The sequence below is a fragment of the Mesoplodon densirostris genome, chromosome 9, assembly GCF_025265405.1.
Source record: "Mesoplodon densirostris isolate mMesDen1 chromosome 9, mMesDen1 primary haplotype, whole genome shotgun sequence".
NCBI classification, from domain to species: Eukaryota; Metazoa; Chordata; class Mammalia; order Artiodactyla; family Ziphiidae; genus Mesoplodon; species Mesoplodon densirostris.
Window position 1 is genome coordinate 52,105,425 of NC_082669.1, and position 22,477 is coordinate 52,127,901.

A 22,477-nucleotide genomic window follows, 5' to 3' on the forward strand; every position below is an offset into this window, starting at 1 on the left:
ACATTGAGATTCCAGGGAAGGTGGAGTTTATACTGGCAGAGTTACTGGAGAAGAGTTCTGAAGGAGAAGAAATGTGAAACAGAACTGAAGGGCGAGGTGAAATGGAACAGGGCAGGGTGGCGGGGGATGCATCCCCGGATGGTGGCGAGGGGGCAGAGAACAGCACGGGCATTGTTAACTTGGTCATTTCAGTAACCAAAAAGAGTCGTACACAGTCTGACCTGTCAATTGCTATGTAATCGTTTCTGAAAGCTGAAATTGCGTTTAGACAAGAAGGAATGAGGAACGTTTGGGGGTAATTTGTTCACTTAAATTCAAGGCATTTTTCCTCCTCTAGGTTTTTTTTTAATCTTTAAGAGTTTGAAAATTTTGACAATTTTGCTATTTATCTTCATTGAAATCTCCAGAGTATTTTGTGCTATGTGTATTCTTCATTTAAAAAAGCAAACTTTCATTCAATTATTTCTTCCTCCTAGGGGGAAAGAGGCCAGGAAGGAAGAACTGGGCCTCCAGGACCGATTGGTGTCGGTGAGCTGGGCCAGACGGTGAGTAGCAAGAAATTCTAGGTGGAATTAAAAGGACAAATATAGTTCTTATATGCTCTTTTGGGTTAGAATAAATGGTTAAACTAAGCCATCTTTATCTTTTTAAACAACAAAAGACGATAAATATATAAAGACCAGATCCAAGTGTTATTTTTCATAACATTTGAAATAGGGATATCTATCTATCTATTTATCTATCTACCTATCTATCTATTTATATTTATAGGATATGTACAACAGGCTCTCTCTTACTGTAATCTTTTGTGAGATTAATCAGTTTGTCCTAGAAGGAAGGAGTTCTCATATGTCAAAATTTCCTAGGAGATAGATCTAGATTCATACTTAATGTCTATACTTTGTAATTGACTTCCCTGTAACCATGAGAAAATCACTGAGAATAAGGACGTTGCTCATTACCTAACCCGTGAGTATACTCTAAAGCTAGAATTGATCATGGTAGACAGGTAATACCTGTGTTATTTGCAGCTTCCACCTTATGTAGCTTTGATATTTACTATTGTTGGAAAAGAAAAAAAATTCTGTCAAAAGAGAGCTGGAGAGGAAACGAATAAAACATGACTGTTCTGGAATAAGAAGCTTTTTAACTTTTCAAGTAATCATTATTCTCCCAGGAAAGAACAGTAGCTGACTTGCTGGGGTAAAAATAAAAACAACTGATTGTGAATAGTTGGTCACCCAATTGGGCTTTGCATTGCATAGTTCCTCACATATAATATTAACAGAAACCTGTGCTTCCTTGCTGTACTCTGAGAATGAAATGGTACTATACTATCTGAGGGCTAGTCTTTTCACCAATGTCTTGATACACTAATTCAAAAAAGAGAACATTATATAAAGGAAAAATACACTGGTCTAATTATCTACTGTGTTTCCACTAACTAGATAGGTCTCTTAAAACTAAACCACTGAAAAAGAAGAATATGAGCTCCCTGCAGACACTGCTGGTTCTACACTGGAGAGGCTGGAAACCTAGAAAACCGAAATGACATCAGCTAGAAATATACAGGCCCAGATAGGTTGCTGTGTATAGAGGGAGTACAGCAGAGAATTTGGGAAGTTTTAGACAGAAATGAAAAAATCTTTTCACAATGTTCTGAATAAGTGGGAATAAAAGTGAGCTTCATGTTTCACTGCAAGGCCTTTATGAACTGTCCAAAAGAACCTGAGATTTTTGAAGCAAGCATAAGATCTCTTCTTTTTCTTCCACATGCCTACTTTTAACTTAATAAACAGCTCTGCCTTGCTGCTGGATCCTAGGAGAGACTGAATGGCTAATCATGGGACAATACACGACCATATACGTCGATTTTTTTTTTTTTTTTTTTGGCTGCATTAGGTCTTTGTTGCTGCATGCTGGTTTTCTGTAGTTGTGGCGAGCAGGGGCTACTCTTCGTTGTGGTGTGCGGGCTTCTCATTGCAGTGGCTCCTCTTGTTGCGGAGCATGGGCTCTAGGCACGTGGGCTTCAGTAGTTGCAGTACGCGAGCTCAGTAGTTGTGGCACACGGGCCCTAGAGCTCGCAGGCTTCAGTAGTTGTGGTACATGGGCTTAGTTGCTCCGCGGCATGTGGGATCTTCTGGAACCAAGGATCGAACCCGTGTCCCCTGCATTGACAGGTGGATTCTTAACCACTGCGCCACCAGGGAAGTCCATGTTGAATTATTCATCATGAACTGGGTGTTATACAAGCCATCTAGGCTACGTGTCGTAGAAGTTCATCGTTATTCTTAAAGATACAAATAGTTTCATGAGTAATTGGCTTAGACTCCTATGGCATCTACTCCATTGCTACTTTTCCCACAAGCCACACCTATAGACCCATATGAACAGACAAAGGAAGAAGAAAACTGAGCATGTTTTGCTGGCCTAGCTGGAAATAGACTCCTGTTCTCTGCATGAACACAGAGTATGAAGATATTTGTGTCCTAGGTGAATGCTCACCAAACCACATCCATTTAAAAGAAGGCTCTAAATAAACAAGTAGACAGGATGTCAATCAATCTATTTTCCCAGCTCTACTACCATCCACTCAGTTTTTTTTTTTTTTGCGGTACGCGGGCCTGTCACTGTAGTGGCCTCTCCTGTTGTGGAGCACAGGTTCCAGACGTGCAGGCTCAGTGGCCATGGCTCATGGGCCCAGCTGCTCCGTGGCATGTGGGATCCTCCCGGACTGCGGCACGAACCCACATCCCCTGCATTGGCAGGCGGACTCTCAACCACTGCACCACCAGGGAAGCCCCATCCACTCAGCTTTAATGAGTGGCTGGGATAGAGGTTATACACAGGATCAACATAAACTTCCTTTTAACAAACCTAATATGGATACTGCCACTGCTGAGTGACCAACGTGCAAAAGGTACATGCATGCCTGATGTCAACTTTCTCTGGAAAGGGCCAGTCACATTGGTAGTATCAATATGTTGACTAGCTGGAACTCCTTCATAATGGAGAGGGTCATGATGATGGCCATAATTGGTGGGGGGGGGGCAGGCAATTAATCAAGTAAGGATTTGCCATTACTGTCCACCATTGAAGGACTTACTGAATGTCTCCATAGATCTACTATGATGCATATAAATATGGATATATTTGTGTGCTTCAAATTCATGGGTTTCATGAATCTGAGAATTCAACAATTTTGAAAGTTCTTAGTTGTTATCTCTTCAGATATTTTATTTTTCCATTCTCTATTTATTCAGAAATTCTGTTAGATATTTAGTTGCATTTTAAGGTGATTTGCTCAAATCTAACTCATAATTCACAAATTTATCTTTTTCTGGTTACAAAATGTCCTGAAATCATACCTTGTATTTTTAACTTAATGAGTATTTTTTAAAATTCTGAAAGCTACTTTTAAAAATCTGCCTTTTTTTTTTTTTACTAATATGTTTTTGCTATACTGTCCTCTTTGCTTCTTATATTTCTATTCTTTTCTTAAGACCATTAAAGTATACTTCCTTTTTTGGTCTCTATTATTTTATCCTATTATTTGGCAACCTTGGGGAAGTTTACATTATACTGGCTCACTTTTACTCACTGAGAATTATTTTCTTGTATGTTTTGTACTCTCACATCTGAACTCACTGTCAGCCAGGTTTGATTGTGAAATCCCAAGTGTTCTGTGTGGAGCATGTTTGAAAGAAGTGTGCATTTGCATCTCTTATGTACTCCAGGCACATCCTTGATGCTATTGTCTTGATTAAGGTGTCCCCAGACCACCAACGTGGTGTCACTTGAAACTACAAACCCACACACAGCACAGGACCAGGTTAGGAGTTTTTGGGCCCATTTAGAGCCCAAGTGAAGGTAGACAAGATTCTTGTCATTCATAACACTGTGTTTATAGGATGGCTTTTTTCCACCCTGCCCTTTCGTTGAACATATATAACTTTGAAGGTCCTAGCTTTATGGGGGGGTGGATCTTAGTTCTAATTTTCTCCTTGTTTTCCATCGAGTGAGCCAAAGTCTTTGCTCCTGGTTCTCCCTCTTATACTACAAGACTTTGTCCTACCAGACAACCACACTTTTTAGCCAGAACAGTTACAGTGTCAGCTTACATGCTTACCTCTAGTGTTCAGTGCTCTTTTTGTTTTGGAACCCCATGATTTCCCTTATTTATTGATTTTGGGGGCCTTCATTTTAAAGAAAAATGTGTATTACTTGCCCTTCTGTTTGTAGCTAGAGAGTTTTCATGATATTGCCAGAACATGAAATTCTTGTTTGTTTTCTTGCTATCCAATCACAATTACACAAATTAGAGTGACATTGTGATGTCTTTGATTTAATTGGGAACTAAAATCATAACAAAGATGGGAAGGATCTCAAGTAATACATGAAAATATTCTCCCAAAATGTCATAATAAAAAGTCAACAATGAGAGCTTTTTAATTATTTCAAAGTAACATAAAGACTTACCTTAGGACTGACAAAGGTTCTGCTGAAAGAACTTTTGTTTCTTTGTCTGAATCATTTCAAGTGGTTTCAGGTTTAGTACTAACTATTCTTTTTATATAACAGTGGTAAATAAATCTGATTGACTGAATTAATATTCCAGCTCCATGACCTAACTTTGAACTGTCAGCTACCTTCTTTAATTATATGATTACCACTAGTTTTGTGTTGGTCTGACAGATGACTGATTCATGAATAATAAATTGATTCAGATTCTCGGGGTGATCTGTTTGTTTTTTGTGCAAGGATACTCAGAGCACTATCTGTGAAAAATATCCCCTGAAACAAAACTATAATTATTTTGAAGTTAAAAGTATAGTAGATTTCACTGTTTTAATATTAAGGATAATTTTTATTATTATTGAGCATATTTATATGTAGCATATGCTTGCAACATATACTGAAACCACTTTTATTGATTACCCACACTACTGAGATTATTAAGGAAGATAATCAGATAATGGACAGTCATATTTTATCTTGTTAATGTCTCATATAAAGCATTTCTGATCAGACTCTGTTAGCTGATAATTAGTTCCTTCCACTAGATATTTTTAAATTAGAAGTGTTCATTAGAAGCCAAATAAGAATGTCATAGCTATAATTAGTTCTCATGGCCTTTGAAAAGGACATTATTTTTTACAGAGCATATTCGTCTTTTAAAAAATAATCTGTTGGTACCATCTTAATAAATTAACAGTATAGTTCATCTAACCCAAGTACTTTCTCTTTCTCTTCTCTGGTTGGCAGTCATCTTTCATCTTGACTGTTTAGCTGGAAAACTTGAGAATATACTGATAGTGTAGAATATTACTCTGACAGTTTCCAGTAATTACACCTTGAATCACTCTTTTTTTTAATGTCCCTAAGAGATTGTTCACAAGCATTAACTCTGTTCTCAGCAGCCTGGAACACATGACTCCTAAAAGCCTTCATTATTTTCATTTTCACCTTGGCTAACGTATTCTAGAAATGCAGAGACGAAGGAAGAGTCTGTGCTTACTCTGTGCAAGCATGCCTCTCTCCATATTGCTTAACATAAAGCCGTTCACTCTGAGACTACCTAATTTGTAAAAACTTTATAAAAGGACATTCTTAGCAATTGCAGGATTCAAGGGAAATAATTTTGTTAGTGATAGCAGATATTTATTGAGTGCTTAATATGTAAGAGCTTTAAATCTCTCTGAGCTAATCTTTATATTAATATGTGTGGTTGAGGTAGGTACTATTGTTACCACCATTCTGATGACAATGCTGAACTTTAGAGAGATTGAATTATTTGCTTAAGGTCACATTGCTACTATGTAGCAGAGCGGGGGCTTGAACCTCAGTGCAAATGACACCCAAATCTGCTTTTAGTTACCATGCAAGACTGTAAACTTTATGAGACAGGGAGCAGGGCTGCCTACTGTTTTCAGACCCTAGCACAGTGACTCGCACCTACCAGGCTTTTGGTAAACATTTGTTGAACGAATGGGGAAAAAAAAATTGAATGAACTGGAAAAAGATTCCTTTGCATTCAATGTAAATTGAATTATTTTCATTTGTCATATCGGTGGGGAAGAAGAATAATTTGTTAATATTTTTGGTATTGTGTGTGATATTAGCTAGGGCTTGTCTGTTTAGTTTGCAATCTAGTTTTCACGCTTATGTTTATTTTCCCCCTCGTTAATTGCTCTTACATTAGAGTAAACTGTCATGGATATTAGAGCTTTGATTAAGGTCTTGGATGGTTAAAAGCTAGTTTTCCCACAAGCATAGCAATTTAAATTGAATTAAATGCTAGCTTTTCCCTTCAATTAAAGTCTTTACTAAATTGGCTATGCACAAATACTAAAGAAGACTCTTTTAAATATACAGTATTAGGGAAAGGCAAAAAAAATTAAATATGGGATACAGTTAGCTTTCCCTCTCACAAATCTGTAGCTGTGATCAGTCACTGATGAGCATAATGCTGTATCCTAGTTCTGCTACCAGGCTTGAGTAGAAAGTATCTCTTAAATTACCCTGGATTACTACATACTGAGTCCCAAGATCACTCAGAGGGTCTGCAGCCAGCTGGCTTTGGGGCTCTGGGCAACTCAGTAGACCTTGTTCCATCAAAGATTTACTGCCCTGGCAAGAAAGCCCTAATTATCTTTCTAGGTGCATTAGAGGAAAAGCTCCAGTTCATGCTTCTACAATTCTTGTTGTTAGTCCCTTTTCTACTTTTTTTTTTTTTTTTTTTTTTTTTTTTTTGCCTTCTGGCCAAGAAGAAAGAGGGGAAAACTTTATAACCTTTTAAAATTCCAGGTTTAAGTGACTATTTTGCTATTATTTTTCAATGAGTATGTTTCCTGTCCGTCCATTTCAAAGCCTGGGACTGTGTTGTTTTTCTTTCCTTATGTGAGAAGTCCTCACCTATCTGAGTGCCTTTTTGAGGAATAGCCACATGGGCTTCTTACTTTTAAACACTGAGATGGAAAATCCTGTTCCTCCTTAATGATTCTATCACGATTCCTACTTGCACATAAACCTCCAGTGGATTCAACCAGCTCCTGAAAGAATTCAAGTCTGAATCTAAATTTATCAGGATGGAAATTAAAACAACATATGAATAGAATTCAGTGCTTTAAAACAGCTGTGTAGTGATCTCTTCACAGGGCTCCCCTGATACCTAATTAAATTATTAATCACTTCACATCCTTCTCCAGGCCACAGAGTCCTAGATTTTTAGCCTTTCCTCATAGGATTGATTTCCTCATCCTTATTCTGAAGCATCACTTAATTTCCATTTTCCTCCAGTTTGAGAACACTGGAATAGAACATCTTATGCCAATCAAATGGAACAAGTATTTAATACAATGAGAATATTATTCTTCACAACTCTATGATTCTACTGATCAGTATGGAGTTTACTAGAAGGATTCTCACTAATCACATGAACAGGACTATGCCCATGTGAACTGAAATATGACCATTTTCTTTCTTCCTGTCTCCTCCCTTCCCTCTTCTCCCATTCTCTCTTTTTCTCTCCCTCTCTCTTTTCTCTTGCTCCTCATCCCCTCGTATCCTAACCAGGGTCCCCGTGGGCCTGAGGGAGCACCAGGAAAGAGGGGCTTACCAGGAGAAGGACCTACAGGACCAAAGGTAACAACAACACCTTCTACACTGAGGAAAAATGCTTTGTATTGCATGGTCATGAATGACAAATTTAAAAAAATGTGTCCTAGCCAACTATCCCAGGTCAAGTATTCTCCTGACCAGCTTCACCCTATTAAACGAAGTAATATGTAAATTTCCCCTTAACATGAAGCTATAGTGACATTTGCAAATATAAATAAGTAACTGAAAGGCTGCTTCTTCATATAATTACTGCATATGAAATTAGAGAAATCTCTTAAAGTAGTTTGTAGTCATTAAAGTCACAGTGATAAATAGCATCTTTATGCCCAGAAATTAAGTTATTGAACGTGGCTATACCAAGCTTTACCCACAGCTTTGTTTTGTGAAACGTACAGAAGAAACAGTCTAATAAAACAATTTGTCATAGTACTTCCATTAACATAAGAAAGGAAACGTGGGTGGGTGGAGGGAATTGGAGTTACCATATTACAAGAAGGAGCAAAATGTTATGCAAGACCTACCTTTTACCTGGCAATTGAGAATTTAAATGTTTCCACTGCCTCCCATATGTAGTTCTTGGAGCTCAGGTTCCTCTAGACCAGGGCTTGGCAAACTTTTTCTGTAAAGGACCAAACAGTAAATATTTTAGGCTTTGTGAGCCATACGGTATCTGTTGCAACTACTTAACTTCTGCTGCTGCAGCATGAAAGCAGCCCTAAACAATGTATTAATAAATGAACTTGGCTGTGTTCCAATAAAGCTGTATCTACAAAAAACGTGCAGTGGGCTGAATTTGGCCAATGGTCTGTACTTTGCTGATCCCTGCTCTAGACTCTTTACCCATAATATATGGCTCATTTGTCAAAGGCCACCTAGGAAATGATTTTCCAAGACACTTTGGGCAGCATCAACAAAATTTCAGAGTAAGTAAGGATAAACTTTGGGGTCCTTTTTCCTTCTTTTCTAAAATCTTTCCCCCAGAGACACATGCATGCATACACACTACCCAGAGAAGCATGTGTTGCTTTCTAAGTGTCTAAGACCTTCCACTTCAGTCATTCAGTCGAGTCACTGAGATCCAACCTTCTCAGTACGGCCTCACACTCTAAAATTGCTTCTCATTTTCAGCCTCTTCCACCATGATCAATATTCAGTTATCTATGAGAAACCTAAATCTCAACTAAAGGGAAATCAGTTAGTTAAAACAAATAATTCACATGAAGTTGTAACTGCTGGATTGAATTTTAAAAGAAGCCCTTGTTAACTAACAAAGTTTAATTTGTTATAGTAAATGGAAATAATATGTTGGATGAAGGGGACATTACTAATGCTCTTGACTAACCAAAATATCATCATGAGAAGGCAGAGGCCAGCAATTTGGCACTACATTTCAGAAAGTTTTATAATACATAATTTCTTGAATTTTTTTTGGCACATAGTAAATTTCTATTTATGTGTAGCCCAAACAACCTGAAAATTCAAATAGCCAGAATTATTTCTCCTTTTAATCTGTGGGGTTTAAAAAATAAGAAATAAGTGAGAAAGGAATAAATGAAACACTGCGAAGCATATTTCAGGGCATGTCTTAGTGACAGTTTCAACTGTATGATATAATGATACACTCCGTCATAATAACCTACTCTGACTCATCAAACAAAGAACTCATTATATTCAGTGTTATTTTAGGTTGACTGGACACAAATATACTCTGTGGTAACAATCAGAAGAACCCATTAGTCAGAATACTTCACTCCCCAACCAGCAAGACCAAATTGGAGTTTTCTGTATATTCTTCTTGGGGCTACTTTGCAATGACGTAGGGCTTAAGTGAAGAAATTATGAATATAGAGGGACATTAAGGTGTGTTTTCCTGTTTCCTAGGTTTCCTGCAAACGTTCTTTGATTTTGCTCCCAGTTCATGAAATGTGTGCTATTTCTGGTTGATTATATGGTTTGTTTTTCATACAAATGCACAGTGTTATGACTTCATTGATATTATATCACAACCAGAGCTATTCACATAGGTCATGTGACTCTAGAAGCATATCCAAGAAGATTTTCCATGAATTCTTCTAAAACTAAGTTTTCAATAAATGATTATAAATTCTGGTATAAAACATGTAATAGATAATTCAATCTTAGCAAATATTATTTCATATACTGAGAGACAAATTTTCATTGTGTAATGGATCCAGTTATAGAAATGTTGAGGAAATGGAAGACTGATTCTGTTAGTTATAATATGTGATTGATCAGATCTCCCATTTCCAGATATATCTGAGTATATTAGGAATGGAGAGCTTTTCCAACTTTAGTGATGCTGCGTGCATTATGCTTGGATAGATTCTCTTTATGAATGTTAATGCTAATTTTCTTTGGCAATTTACAAATCTTGGAGTTAGAATTACCCACTTGTAGTTAGCAGTGAATTTAGATGCTTTGAATGCTTGAACTGTTTTAAAATCCTGAATTTTATTAGTGAGTTGATATCCCTTCCATATACTTTCAGAGTGAAAAAGGTTCTGAAGGACCAGTTGGCCCACAAGGATTAGAAGGCCCATCAATCGAAGGGGACAAGGTACTGCAAAAGGGTGTATAATAGAAAGGATGCCAATACAGTTATTTTTTTCATTGTTCTTTATGTATGTTCATTTATGAACTATGTACAACCTGATGATCATACACCACGGGTATCCAGTTAATTATAAAGGCCTTAAAGACTAGTGCAAAGGGAAAGCTGCCAGAAGGGGAAGAGATATAAGAAATGTGCAAAAAGCAGAGAACTCAAATCAGTTTGGAGTCATTTATATGTCAATATCTAAGCATAACATTATATTAAAATAACAATTGACATTGATGATTATCTTGGGTGTTGTATTTCTACTCGAATTACTTATTCCTTTTATTTACTACTTACTGGTAGCTGTCTCTTCTGGGCATCTGTATTTAAATAGTAGAGACAGTGGTAAATAGTGAATTATACAAATTTTAGATGTCATACAATTCTTGGTTCAAATAGCTCAGCACTGGTGGTGTAACTCTACTTCCAGAGTACCTTAAAAATATGTAAGATGCTCTTTCTGCCTTTGGAGTACTGAGTACAAGAGAACTGTTGTGTTTTGAGTTTAGTAAATTAACTTATCCAGGTGTTGTTGACATGGCATTCGTGGTTTTACATCTGGGGCTCATGCAAAGAAAACACATTAAATATCAGAATATTATCACATAGTAATTGCAAAACTTTCATCTGCTATTCCCTGACCAAATCAATACTGTCTTCCCTTTCTTCCTTTCCTATTCTTTTATATTCTGTGATTCAAGTGGCTAGATAAACACTATGATAAAGACTCTCAAATACACACAATTGTTGCAGCACAAGGAAGTAGCTTTAATATAGATATTAAATGTAAGTAATAATACCCCAAAGAGGATCTCTCTTATTTTTTTTGAATATTTGCAGAAGTGTGATATGAGTTGGGTTTGGAGTTAGGGGGAGTGAACATGAATCTTGCTTCTGACATCTATCAGATGTGTGAATGGGAGTTACTTAACCTTGTCTGGAAAATGGAGACGCTTACTTTCAGAGGGTTGTTGTGAGGATTAAATGAGATAAAGCATGAAAAGCATTTAGTGCACTCTCTGCCACATGATAAGCAATCAAGTTCTGAATCAGAATAGCCCAGCTTTGAAGTAGAACTTGAGTCCTTTACATGTTTCCATCCATGATATTTATTTAGACTAGGGATTGACACAAACTGAAACACTGAGAAGCACATGCCAGGACATGTCTTAATGACAGGTTCAGGTTTTTAATATTATATAAAGTAGGATCTAACGATGTGCTTTTGTTCATAAAAACATATTTATTTTAGCCCAGGCATTGGCAAACTACAGGGCAGGCTGCCTGTTTTTGTAAATAAAGTGTTACTAGAACACAGGCACACTTGTTCATTTGGGTATTGTCTATGGCTGGTTTTGTACTACCAAAACAGCATTCATTCATTATGAAAGAGACCTTATTATGACCCAAAAGCATAAAATATTTACTATCCAACTGTTTAAGAAAAAGTTTGTAAACACTGATGTAGTCTAAATACAACTGACATTAAAATAAGAGTATTTATTCATGTTGCCTAATCCAGTCATCAATTCTCAGTTGCCAACTTACTTGACCTATCAGTAGTGTCCTCTGCTAGCATCTTCACCTTCTTGAAACAATCTCTTCACCTGATCTCTCTGGCTGCACCTTATCAGTCTCTACTGCTTGTTGTTCTTCATCTCTCTGACCTCTAATACTTGGAGCCTCCAAAGGGCTCAGTCCTTGAACCTTCTCTCTTCCCTATCTACTTGTAAACTCACCCAGTCATGGCTTTAAATACCATCTATATACTGAGGGTTCCTAAATTTATGTCTCCAGCTCAGGCCCCTCTTGCCTACTTGAGACCTCCATTTGGATGTCTATTTTAGGCATCTCAGGCTTAACATATCCAAAACTAAGCTCCTGGTATACCCTCCCCCAACCTTGCTTCATCTCAGTCTTCTCCTTGTCAATAAATGACAAGTCTATTCTTCCACAAACCTCAAAGACATCCTAGGGTCCTCTCAATCTGTAACAAATCCTGTTGGCTCTATTTTCAAATTCTATTTAGGATCTGAGCACTCCCCACCACCTTCACTCAACAGCCTGGTCCAGGCCCCCATCACCTCTCATAGGGACATCTCTTCAGTTTGTTCTCAGTACGGCTTCCAGAGTGAGCCTTTCAAGACTATGTCAGATCTTTCACTCCTCTGCTCAAAACCCTCTAGTGGCTTCTCATCTCCCTCAGTGAAAAGCCAAAGTTCTTACTATGGCCTAAAACACCCTACTGATTGTTCTGTCTGAGCCCACTGCCACGCTTCCCTGACTTCATCCTCTACCACTTCCCCTCTGCTCACTAGCTCCAGCCACATTGCCTCCTTGCTATTTCTGGAATCTGCCAGGCATCACCCTTGCACTGGATGTTTGCTCTGCCAGGAATGCTTTTCCTCCAAGTTTCTACCTGGCTCATTCCCTCTCATCAGTGAGACCATCCCTGGTCACCTTTTCCAAGACTGCAGCTGTCTCCCCATCCCTCCATTTATTTTTCTCCTTAGCACTTATCATTATTCAACATACTATTTATTTCTTCTATCCATCTTGTTTATTATCTTCTGTTTCCTCTACAAAAATGAAAGCTCTATGAGGAAAGAGAGTTTTGACTGCTTTGGTCACGGCTGTTTCCCTGTGTTTGGAACAGTTCCTGGCAGGTAATGAGCACTCAACAAATACTTGTTGAAACACACAGAGAATGGATGAATGATATTGTTTTTCTTACTGATAACTCTCACTTTATTTCCCAAACTTATTCATGGAAAGAGAAGGTGAGGTTCTTTAATTTTGCTGCACTTTCTTAATTTTTAAAATGCATTTTAGTAAGATTTGGAGGGAAAGGGTATTTAGAAATTTAAAAAATATTTTTCTTTAATTTCTCTCTCAAATATTTATTTTCTTGCACCCTATGAAGTTTATACTTCTAAATATTTCTGTTATGATCCTAACAAGAAGTGTCTGTGTCATTATAATAACAATTCAGGAATTCTGGGTTATTGTGTGAAAAATAAATGTAAACTGGGGCAAAGAGTCACCAATTTAGACCAAATAGTGAAAACATCATTCACTATTTTGGCAAATTTGAACTACAAACTATTTAAAAGGAACGGTGTTTTCTAACTTTCCATGTGGAGTTTCTTTATGGTTTAAAGACAGACTTTAATCCAGCATAATTCAAGATTAGCATAGTATGAAATAATGAGGGTAGTTGTTATACTTCTGACTTATTTTCTACACAGTGGGATATGCGACCTGTGGGACCCCAAGGATCAATGGGCATCCCCGGAATTGGGAGTCAAGGGGAACAGGTAATCAACACTTTCTCTCTTTCCCTTTTGTATAGAACATTCTGGCTTAAACCTGGTGTTCACTGAAGGCCAGTACTGCAAACTGCTATAAGAACATTTGATAGTGAAATTGCAATGGAATATATATCCAAAAGTGCATGTAGGGAAGGATAAGATGGTTTCATGAGATTTTAGTTTTTAGAACTTCTAAAGACTAAAAAAATAAATTGTATGTTTCTTGGTGTTGTGACTTTTAACATTAAAGCCTAATTTACAGGACAAGAGTTTTGGAGCATTATCTTATATTTTTAGTTTCCCTTGGGAGCGATAATTTATTTACCTGTTGGTTTGTGTGTGTTTTTCCCCTTGAAGCTTTGTGAATGATGAAATCCCACTCTCTTCTGATGCCAGAAGATTAGTGTTTCCCACCCCCAGCCATGTAGCAATCTAAAAAACTATTAAACTTAAAACAAGGACCATAATCAGAGGGAACCACTTTACTGAGGGGGCACTGTTCCTGAAGAGAAGCAAACCACAGATAGGGTTTACAAATAGCTCTTGGCCCCTCTTGGTCAGAACAAAAGAAAGATCTGTGAAGCTGTGTCTAAATTTATGGCTGGAATGACTTCCAAATTCTTCTGATCACAACTTTTGGAAAAGCAAGGCAATTTTGTTGTATTGAAATAATATGAAGAGGGCTTCCCTGGTGGCACAGTGGTTAAGAATCCGCCTGCCAATGCAAGGGACACGGGTTTGAGTCCTGGTCCAGGAAGATCACACATGCCGCGGAGCAACTGAGCCCTTGCGCCACAACTACTGAGCCTGTGCTCTAGAGCCCGCGAGCCACAACCACTGAAGCCCGCGCGCCTAGAGCACGTGCTCCGCAACAAGAGAAGCCACGACAGTGAGAAGCCTGCGCACTGCAACGAAGAGTAGTAGCCCCCGCTCTCCGCAACTAGAGAAAGCCCGCGCACAGCAACGAAGACCCAACACAGCCAAAAGTAAATGAATTAGTTAACTAATTTTAAAAAAGAAATAATGTGAAGATAATATAACAGTACTATCTACCTACATAATCTCATTTAATCAAAGTGACCAACAAATCCAAATTTATGCTGAATGTCCTCCTGGGTAGAAAGTGGCAAAACAGTTTGATTAAAATTTATGATTATGGTTTGAATTATTCTGTTGCTTAGCAAACTTCCTTTATCTAGGGTAGTGAGAGAAGGGAAGGATAAAAAAGGAGCTAACTCCAAATCTCACTGTTGACATTAACTCTGAGCTTATTTCTAATCATATTCTAATTAATCAGTATTTTTATTGTTGTTAATCCAAGCAACAGCCAAGTTGGGTATTACTCCTTTTTCTATTTCCTTCCCCTTGGTAGAGGTCCTAGTATAATACATTAGGTGGATTAGGGTGCAGAAAAAGCCAGGATAAATATTTATATAATATTTAGACAATAATTAAGAGCTGGTTTGTTTGGACTACACAAGATCATGGTTTGACTATGCTGCCAGGCATTCTCAGACTTTGTAGTTTTTTTGCTGGTTTCAGCAAAACCGTTTCAGCTAGTTTCTGATCTTGGAAGTGACAGCGCTGTCACATCCTGGGCCTTGTGGTGTTCCTGGTGCTGAGTCACCACTGTGAAGCTGAAAATGAGGTTCAAAGAAAGCCAAGCCTTTCCAGATGGCCTGTGAATCTTGGACCTCCCACCTGCAACTCCCTGATGCCTTTAATACTGTTTCTTGGTGGAAGCTGTTGTTCTACAGCTTGAAAAGAAAAGAAAAGAAAAGAAAAGAAAAAAGACCCCTTTGACTTTTGTTTTCTCACCCCCTTCTCTTCTTTTCCAAGAGAAAAAACCTTTTAGGGCATATGTGACCATATGGAGCTGGCCCCTATTGGATAGGAAATTGAATGGAATGTGTCATTTGTAAACTGTCTGAACAAGAAAAGAATTTGTTTACCTTTTTAAGACAAATGATTTCAATTCTACTTCAATTTAACCTCTATGCAGGCAGTTCCCCATTTTTCTTCTTATCCTTAATTTAACATGTTTACCCATTGAATTACTTTTATAATTAGATCTTCCCATTTCTCTTACAGACATTAATTTTCCCAGTCATCTGTTTCTGGGGGAACTCCTGTTTCCAGCAACATGTTTACAGTATTTCTCAAGTGGCCTGCAGATTTTCACTAAATACTTGGACGCTTGACTACTTCAAATCTCTTAAAAATGAATCGAAATATAAATAACCACATATACCTGTGTACACACGTATATGAACACATATCCTTTGAATTTTGGGGGGTCTTGCATGCTACTTGTAGACTATTGTATAAGTCAGGAAGGATTCCTTCTTATAATGGTTCAGTATAAATACTGAATCTCAGCTTCCTTAAGTTGTTTAGACTGCTTCATCTTCATCAACAAAAATGAACAAACAGTTGTATCATCTAGCTGGAGAAAATGGGATAGCATTTGTAATAAAATAATCATGTATCTGTAACCATTATTTGCACAATCATGGCCTGTGGGGTGTAAATAAAACAAAATCTTAGTTTTTTCTCTCATCATCACTTTAAATTTTTTTCAGTGGGTAAAGTTTTTTCTTTTTCTTACCACAGAAAAAAATTACCAGCAGGCTACAGACTTTCCTTATCACTTTTAGGTAATAATAAGTTATAGGATCACCTCTAAGTTTCAAATCAGTTTTAATTGTCTAACGAAAACTATGTAGTCAATGTATTAATCTTCCTTTTAATCTTCATTTATCTTGTACGAGCTGCAGGGAGAATCTGTTGTCCATGGGATGGAAGGTGTTTCTTATCCTCCCAGGCTGAATCAAGGATGGGAAGATGGGAGGATGGAGGTTCTTTCTTGGCTGGTCTATTGTCAGATGGCTTTGGGTCCTCTGGTCTTGGCAGGTGTTTGATGCTGACACTCTTCCTGGTGGGGCTCCTGCACTGCCCCTGTGACTGCCCCTCCTGGGACATGGATGAAGGACTTTTTCCCTCCAGCTGTTTCTCCCCATCAGCCTCTGCTTTTCTGGGGCTTTACTCTATGCTGACTCTCTCTGTTGGAGTTCCATTACTCTTCTAAGTCCTCTTGGACATGATTCAAAGCAGTTCCAGGTCAACTCCAAGCATCTAGAGTACATCTGGGCCACAGGAAAAAACTCGTGTGTCCTTTGCACTGACAAACTCTGGATGCACAGGCTGATCCCACCCCAGCCCTCTGCTGGCTATCACAGCCCATTTTAACTTTCTCAGGCATGAGTCAGACACTGGTCCATTGTGTTCCAAAAATAAAAATCAAGGTCTCCAAGTCGTTTCATTAATGTTCCCTGGCTAGAATGTGGTAAAGACAGAAGCAAGCCAAACCCCTTCCATTTTCTCCAAGGAAAACACTTTATGAGACTATTTTCTCCAAAGAAGACCTTATTACATCCTGTCTCTTCTCCCTTTTTATACCCACAATGTGAATGAGAGTCAAGTATCAGACCGTTCTTCAGTTTGCTGTTTGCAGGCTATCGCTTCTTAGAGCCTAGGTCAAATTTTCAATTTCACATCCTGAGAGATATTGCTTGGTACAGCTAGGATACAGGTTTGCCTGCATGTACTGAGGTGAAATAGGTTAATAAGATGGAATTTTTGTTTCTCTTATTTAAAACTCCAAGCTGGCGTGTTGGCTCCATTCGTCAGGGACTTCAGAGTTTCAGGCTTCTTCATTCTTTTTTTTTGCGGTATGTGGGCCTCTCACTGTTGTGGCCTCTCCCGTTGCGGAGCACAGGCTCCGGACGTACAGGCTCAGCGGCCATGGCTCACGGGCCCAGCCGCTCCACAGCATGTTGGATCTTCCCGGACCGGGGCACCAACCCGTGTCCCCTGCATCGGCAGGCGGACTCTCAACCACTGCACCACCAGGGAAGCCCTCTTCCTTTGTTTTTGCATTCCCTCATTTCACTAATTAGTAACTGCCTGTGCCTGCTCCTTAGAACTCAGGGAAGGCCCAGGAAATTAAAGCCTTTTTCTACAAACAAGAAATGGGGGAAATGGAGGGACTTCTGTACCTGGGAGGGCCTCACAGGGTCCTACTCGATTTCAATCCCCTTTTTCTTTTATATTACTCAATCCTAAGGGGAACAGGGCAGACAAGAAATGGAATAAAGTTTTGGATAGAGAGGTTAATCACAAACTCAACAGAGGAACTCAGTTTTATGGGGACTCAGTTTCAAATCCACAGACACAGAACCGGTGGCCACCAAGGTGACGGACTATATTTACAACATCTTAATTTACTGCTTTTATTACTTTTACTTGTGAGACCCTGTTCTAGAAACTCAAGCAGTAATATCAGTAGAGGTTACCTGTGGGCTGGCTAGTTTTCATTCCCCACAGTAGGTCCAACAACCAAAACGTTTAGTTAAAGATATGGAGTCAGGGACTTCCCTGGTGGCGCAGTGCTTGAGAATGCACCTGCCAATGCAGGGACACGGGTTCGAGCCCTGTCCTGGGAAGATCCCACGTGCCGCAGAGCAACTAAGCCCGTGTGCCACAACTACTGAGCCTGAGCTCTAGTGCCCACGTGCCACAACTACTGAAGCCCACGTGCCTAGAGCCCGTGTTCCACAAGAGAAGCCACTGCAATGAGAAGCCCGTGCACCACAACGAAGAGTAGCTCCCGCTCACGACAGCTAGAGAAAGCCTGCGCGCAGCAACAAAGAACCAATGCAGCCAAAAATAAATAAATAAATAAATTTCTAAAAATAAAAAAATAAAGATATGGAGTCAGAAATAACCTTGCAAATAAAAATTTTTCTATGAACTTGGAAGCAAATTACCTTCTAAATTAGAACTATTATTTATCTCTTGGGGAGAGGCATGACACTTATTATTTAACCAGCTGTCCTTAATGTTGCTTCAAAGAATCACTGATCATTATTAAATAAATACTCCTCTGAAAGTACCTCCCTTTCAGTAGATTCCTTCGAGAGTCCCATGTGAGAAGTAGCTCAATAGAATACAGTTACTGTCCTTGAGATTTCTGATTTGAGCTCAATGGTGAAAGCTCAGGTTGTTCTCTCTGGTTATGATACTGCTTTTGATCAGCAGTAACCTTGGCTTCTCATGTGTCAATTTTAGTTACTCTGGAATATAACTGCCTATCTTTTCCAAATATATATATATATATATATATATATATATATATTTGCCTGAAATATATTTATATTTGAATAGATACATGCACATACACACACACATGTGAATAGAGCATATGAAACTCAGTTTTTTCTTACTTTGCTGATATGTTTTGCTCTTAGGAGATCAAAGGTAGGTATATATTATTTTTATTTTGTTGCTATGTTCAAATACTCTTCAAATACTCTTACCTCATTAGGGAGAAGTAGGCCAGATAGGACCTACAGATCCTAGAGCACCAATGGGACTTGGAGTGCAAGGTCCAAAGGTGAGTTGTCTAAGCTGCTTGGAAGCATTTATGTAATATTATGTAAAGTTTCATTTATATCCAAATGCAATACATATCATGTATGTGTCATCTGTTATTTCATCAGAAAAGAGTCTGATGCTTAACTCGTATTGTTTAAGAAAAATCAAAATCTTAGTTTATTTTAGTGATGATTATTTATATTATTTATTTATTTATTAGCATTAGAGGTCCTCTTTCGGCACAGAGTGATTCTTTAAGAACATTATTGTCTGCCATATTATAAAAGCATTAGGAGAATTTCAGTAAAGTTTACTTCCCTTCTTTTGTTTTATAGCTGGCTCCTTCTCATCCTTCAGATCTCAGCTCAAAAGTTACTTCCTCAAAATTCATTTCCTAAATATAAAGTATGTCCACCCCACTACTGTTACCCCAGACTGTTATTTAAAATCACACTGTTCGTTTCCCTTGCTTTTTACCACTTACCTCAACTTGCATGTTTTTTGAATTACTTTTCATCTTACTACACCCTTTAGAAACGCACTGCCCAGTATGGCAGCCGCTAGCCACAAGTGGTTACTGAATACTTGACATGTGGCTGGTACAAACTGAGGTGTGCTGTAAATGTACTATACACTCTGGATTACAAAGCCTGGTACAAAAAAAAGAATGTAAACTATATGATCAATACATTTGTATATTGATTACATATTGAAATGACAAAATTTCAGTTGTATTAGAGTAAGTAAAATATATTATTAGAATTGTACTTATCTGTTTCTTCTAATGTTGTAAATGTGGCTGTTAATAATATAATTACATATATGGCTTGCTTTATATTCTATTGGACAGTGCTACGCCACTGGGGCAGGGATTTTGTTTCCTTTTTTTCTTCTTTGTTACTGAATCCTCAGTTTGGGGGACAAAATAGGTACTCAATAAGTGCTGTTGAATAAATAAATGAATCCTTATTTTACCCTTCACAATTTCTATAACTCATCCTGAAGGCATATAGAATCTGGCAAGCTATGCTGAGCATTAAAATCCATCATTGTTCTGCTGTCATTGACATGATCCTTATGAGAATTTGGGTATTAGAAGAATATGTAAGACACAGGTCTAAAACAAATATACATTTTACATATATATAAACATATAATTGCAAGAGACACAAAATATACTAATATAGTGATCATAGCTGCCATTTATTGAATGATTTTGATGTGTCACACAATGTGCTGTGCTAAATATGCTAAGTACATATATGTGTGTATATACATATATATACTATATTTATGTCTATACATGTCTATAGTATGTATATATGTATATATACATATTATGTCATCTAATACCAATTTCAGAGAGGCCATATAGAGTAACAAGGCTACTAGGCAGTTAGACTACCTAAGTTCAAATCCCAGTCTTGCACTAGATGGATATATAATCTTAAGCTTCTCTCATTTTAAAAAATGAAATACTTAAAATATACTCACTACTATAGAGAATAACAAAGAACACCCATGTATTCCACAACCCAGCTTTATCAAATATCAACATTTTGCCACATGTATTCTAGAATTTTTTAAAAAGAAGCATTACAGATATAGCTGAAGGCCTCTGCCTGTGCTGCCCAATCCTATTGCCCTCCCTTCCCTCCCCAGATGTAATCATTATCATGAATTTGGTGTTTATCATTCTTTTGAAGTTTTTTATAATTTTCCCATGTTTTTATGCATAAGCCATATATTGCTTTTTTTGTATTCTTGAACTTTACATAATATATCATTCTGCAATATATTTATACTCAGCCTTAGTTATTTGTTTTTATATGCCTTTAATCCATTCAGTTTAATTATTTTATGATACTATATTGTATGAGAATACCTCATTTAAAATTTATGCTTTCCTCTTGATGGACATTTAAATTGCTTTCCATTTTGTGCATTTGCCAACAATGCTGCCATAAACATTCTCTGGGTTTCCTCTTTTGTAAGGATACAAGTTTCTCTCATTAGCAGGATTGGATGATCACAGAGTATGCAAGTTTTCAATTTTGATACTGTGAAAATCCTGCCCAAAATAAACAATGGGTAAAATGTTTGGACCAGATTACTCTCCTTCCAGCAACAGGTGAAACTGCTCTTTTCTCTACATTCTTGCCAGTATGAAGCGTGTAAAAATACATCTCATTGGTTCCGTTTTTATTCCTTGATAACTGAACAGTTTTTGTGTGCTTAATGGACCTCAGTTTTTCTCTTTTGTAAATTCCTGTAGATACTGATTTTTTTTTGTTTTTGACGTTGGGTGTTCCTTTCTTATTATTTAATAGTTCTTTATATATCTGGATAATAGTCCTTTGTTATTTGGGTTGCAAATCTCTTAGGCTATGGCTTGTCTTTTTCACTTAGAGTACTTTTCAGCATATACAATAGAAGTTTTAGATTTTGATGTGTTTCTATCCCTTTATGGTTTGGGCTTTTGGAATATTATTTAAAAACATTTCTTGACTCCAAAGTCATAATATATTCTTACATGTTTTCTTCTGAAAAATTTGGTGTTTTACTTTTTAAAATTTAGGTATTTAATACACTTGGAATTTATTTTTGTGGATAGGGCAATGTAGGGAGTCTATTTTTTCCCCATATGGATAACCAAATATCCCAGCATCAGTTATTAAGTAGTCCATCTTTGCCACACTGATTTGTAATACCTCCTATGTCATATATCAAGTTTCTATATTTGTGAAGATCAGTGCCTGAGTTCTCTATTCTGCTCCATTTGTCTATTTATATCTCTCAGTGCTATTACCTCTCTGTCTTGATTATGATAGATTTATAATGTTTTATCATCCACAGAGAAAATACTCTCATCTTCTTCCCTGGTTATTCTTAATTCTAACATATATATTTTAGAATTGGCTTGTCAAATTTGACAAATATCCTGTTGGAGTTTTTGAAATTGCATTGAATCTGGATTAAATATTGAGTCTTTCAAACCACAGAGTAAAGCTCTCTACCTTTTTTAGGAAAATATTTGTCATTTTATCCATAAAGATCTTCTACTTTTTTAGTTAAAAAGGTACCTTGGAGAAATTTTTGTAATTGTGAGTTGTTTTTTTTTCTGTACCTTCCAATTAACTATAACAGGTGTATAGCAAAAGTATTGTTTTGTTATTGTTATTGTCTTGTTTTGTTTTGGTATATTGATTTTTGTATGCAGCCAGCTGATAAAATCTCTTATTTCTAATTGTTTGTAAAGTCCCTTGCTTTTCTACTCCCTGTGTACATAAGCATACTGTCTGAAAATAAAAACAGTTTTGCCTCTTCCTTTTTAGTTCTTTTTCTTATTCACTTTTTATCATTTTACACTGCTAGGGTCTCCAGTGCAACGTTTAAAGGAAGTGACTTCAGAGGAAATGCTCCTAAAATTTCACTTTTAAGTGTGACATTTGCTGTAGGTTTTTTTTTTTAATATAAATTTATTTATTTA

General features: G+C 37.3%; 1 protein-coding gene across 1 annotated transcript in view; it reads left to right on the forward strand.

Annotated features, from left to right (window-relative positions):
• Positions 1–22,477, forward strand: part of COL28A1 (collagen type XXVIII alpha 1 chain) — a 173,497-nt gene that overhangs the window by 42,633 nt on the left and 108,387 nt on the right. The window contains 5 exon segments of the mRNA XM_060107715.1: positions 477–545; positions 7,576–7,644; positions 10,130–10,198; positions 13,489–13,557; positions 18,938–19,006. Of these exon segments, the coding sequence (XP_059963698.1) occupies positions 477–545; positions 7,576–7,644; positions 10,130–10,198; positions 13,489–13,557; positions 18,938–19,006 (345 nt within the window).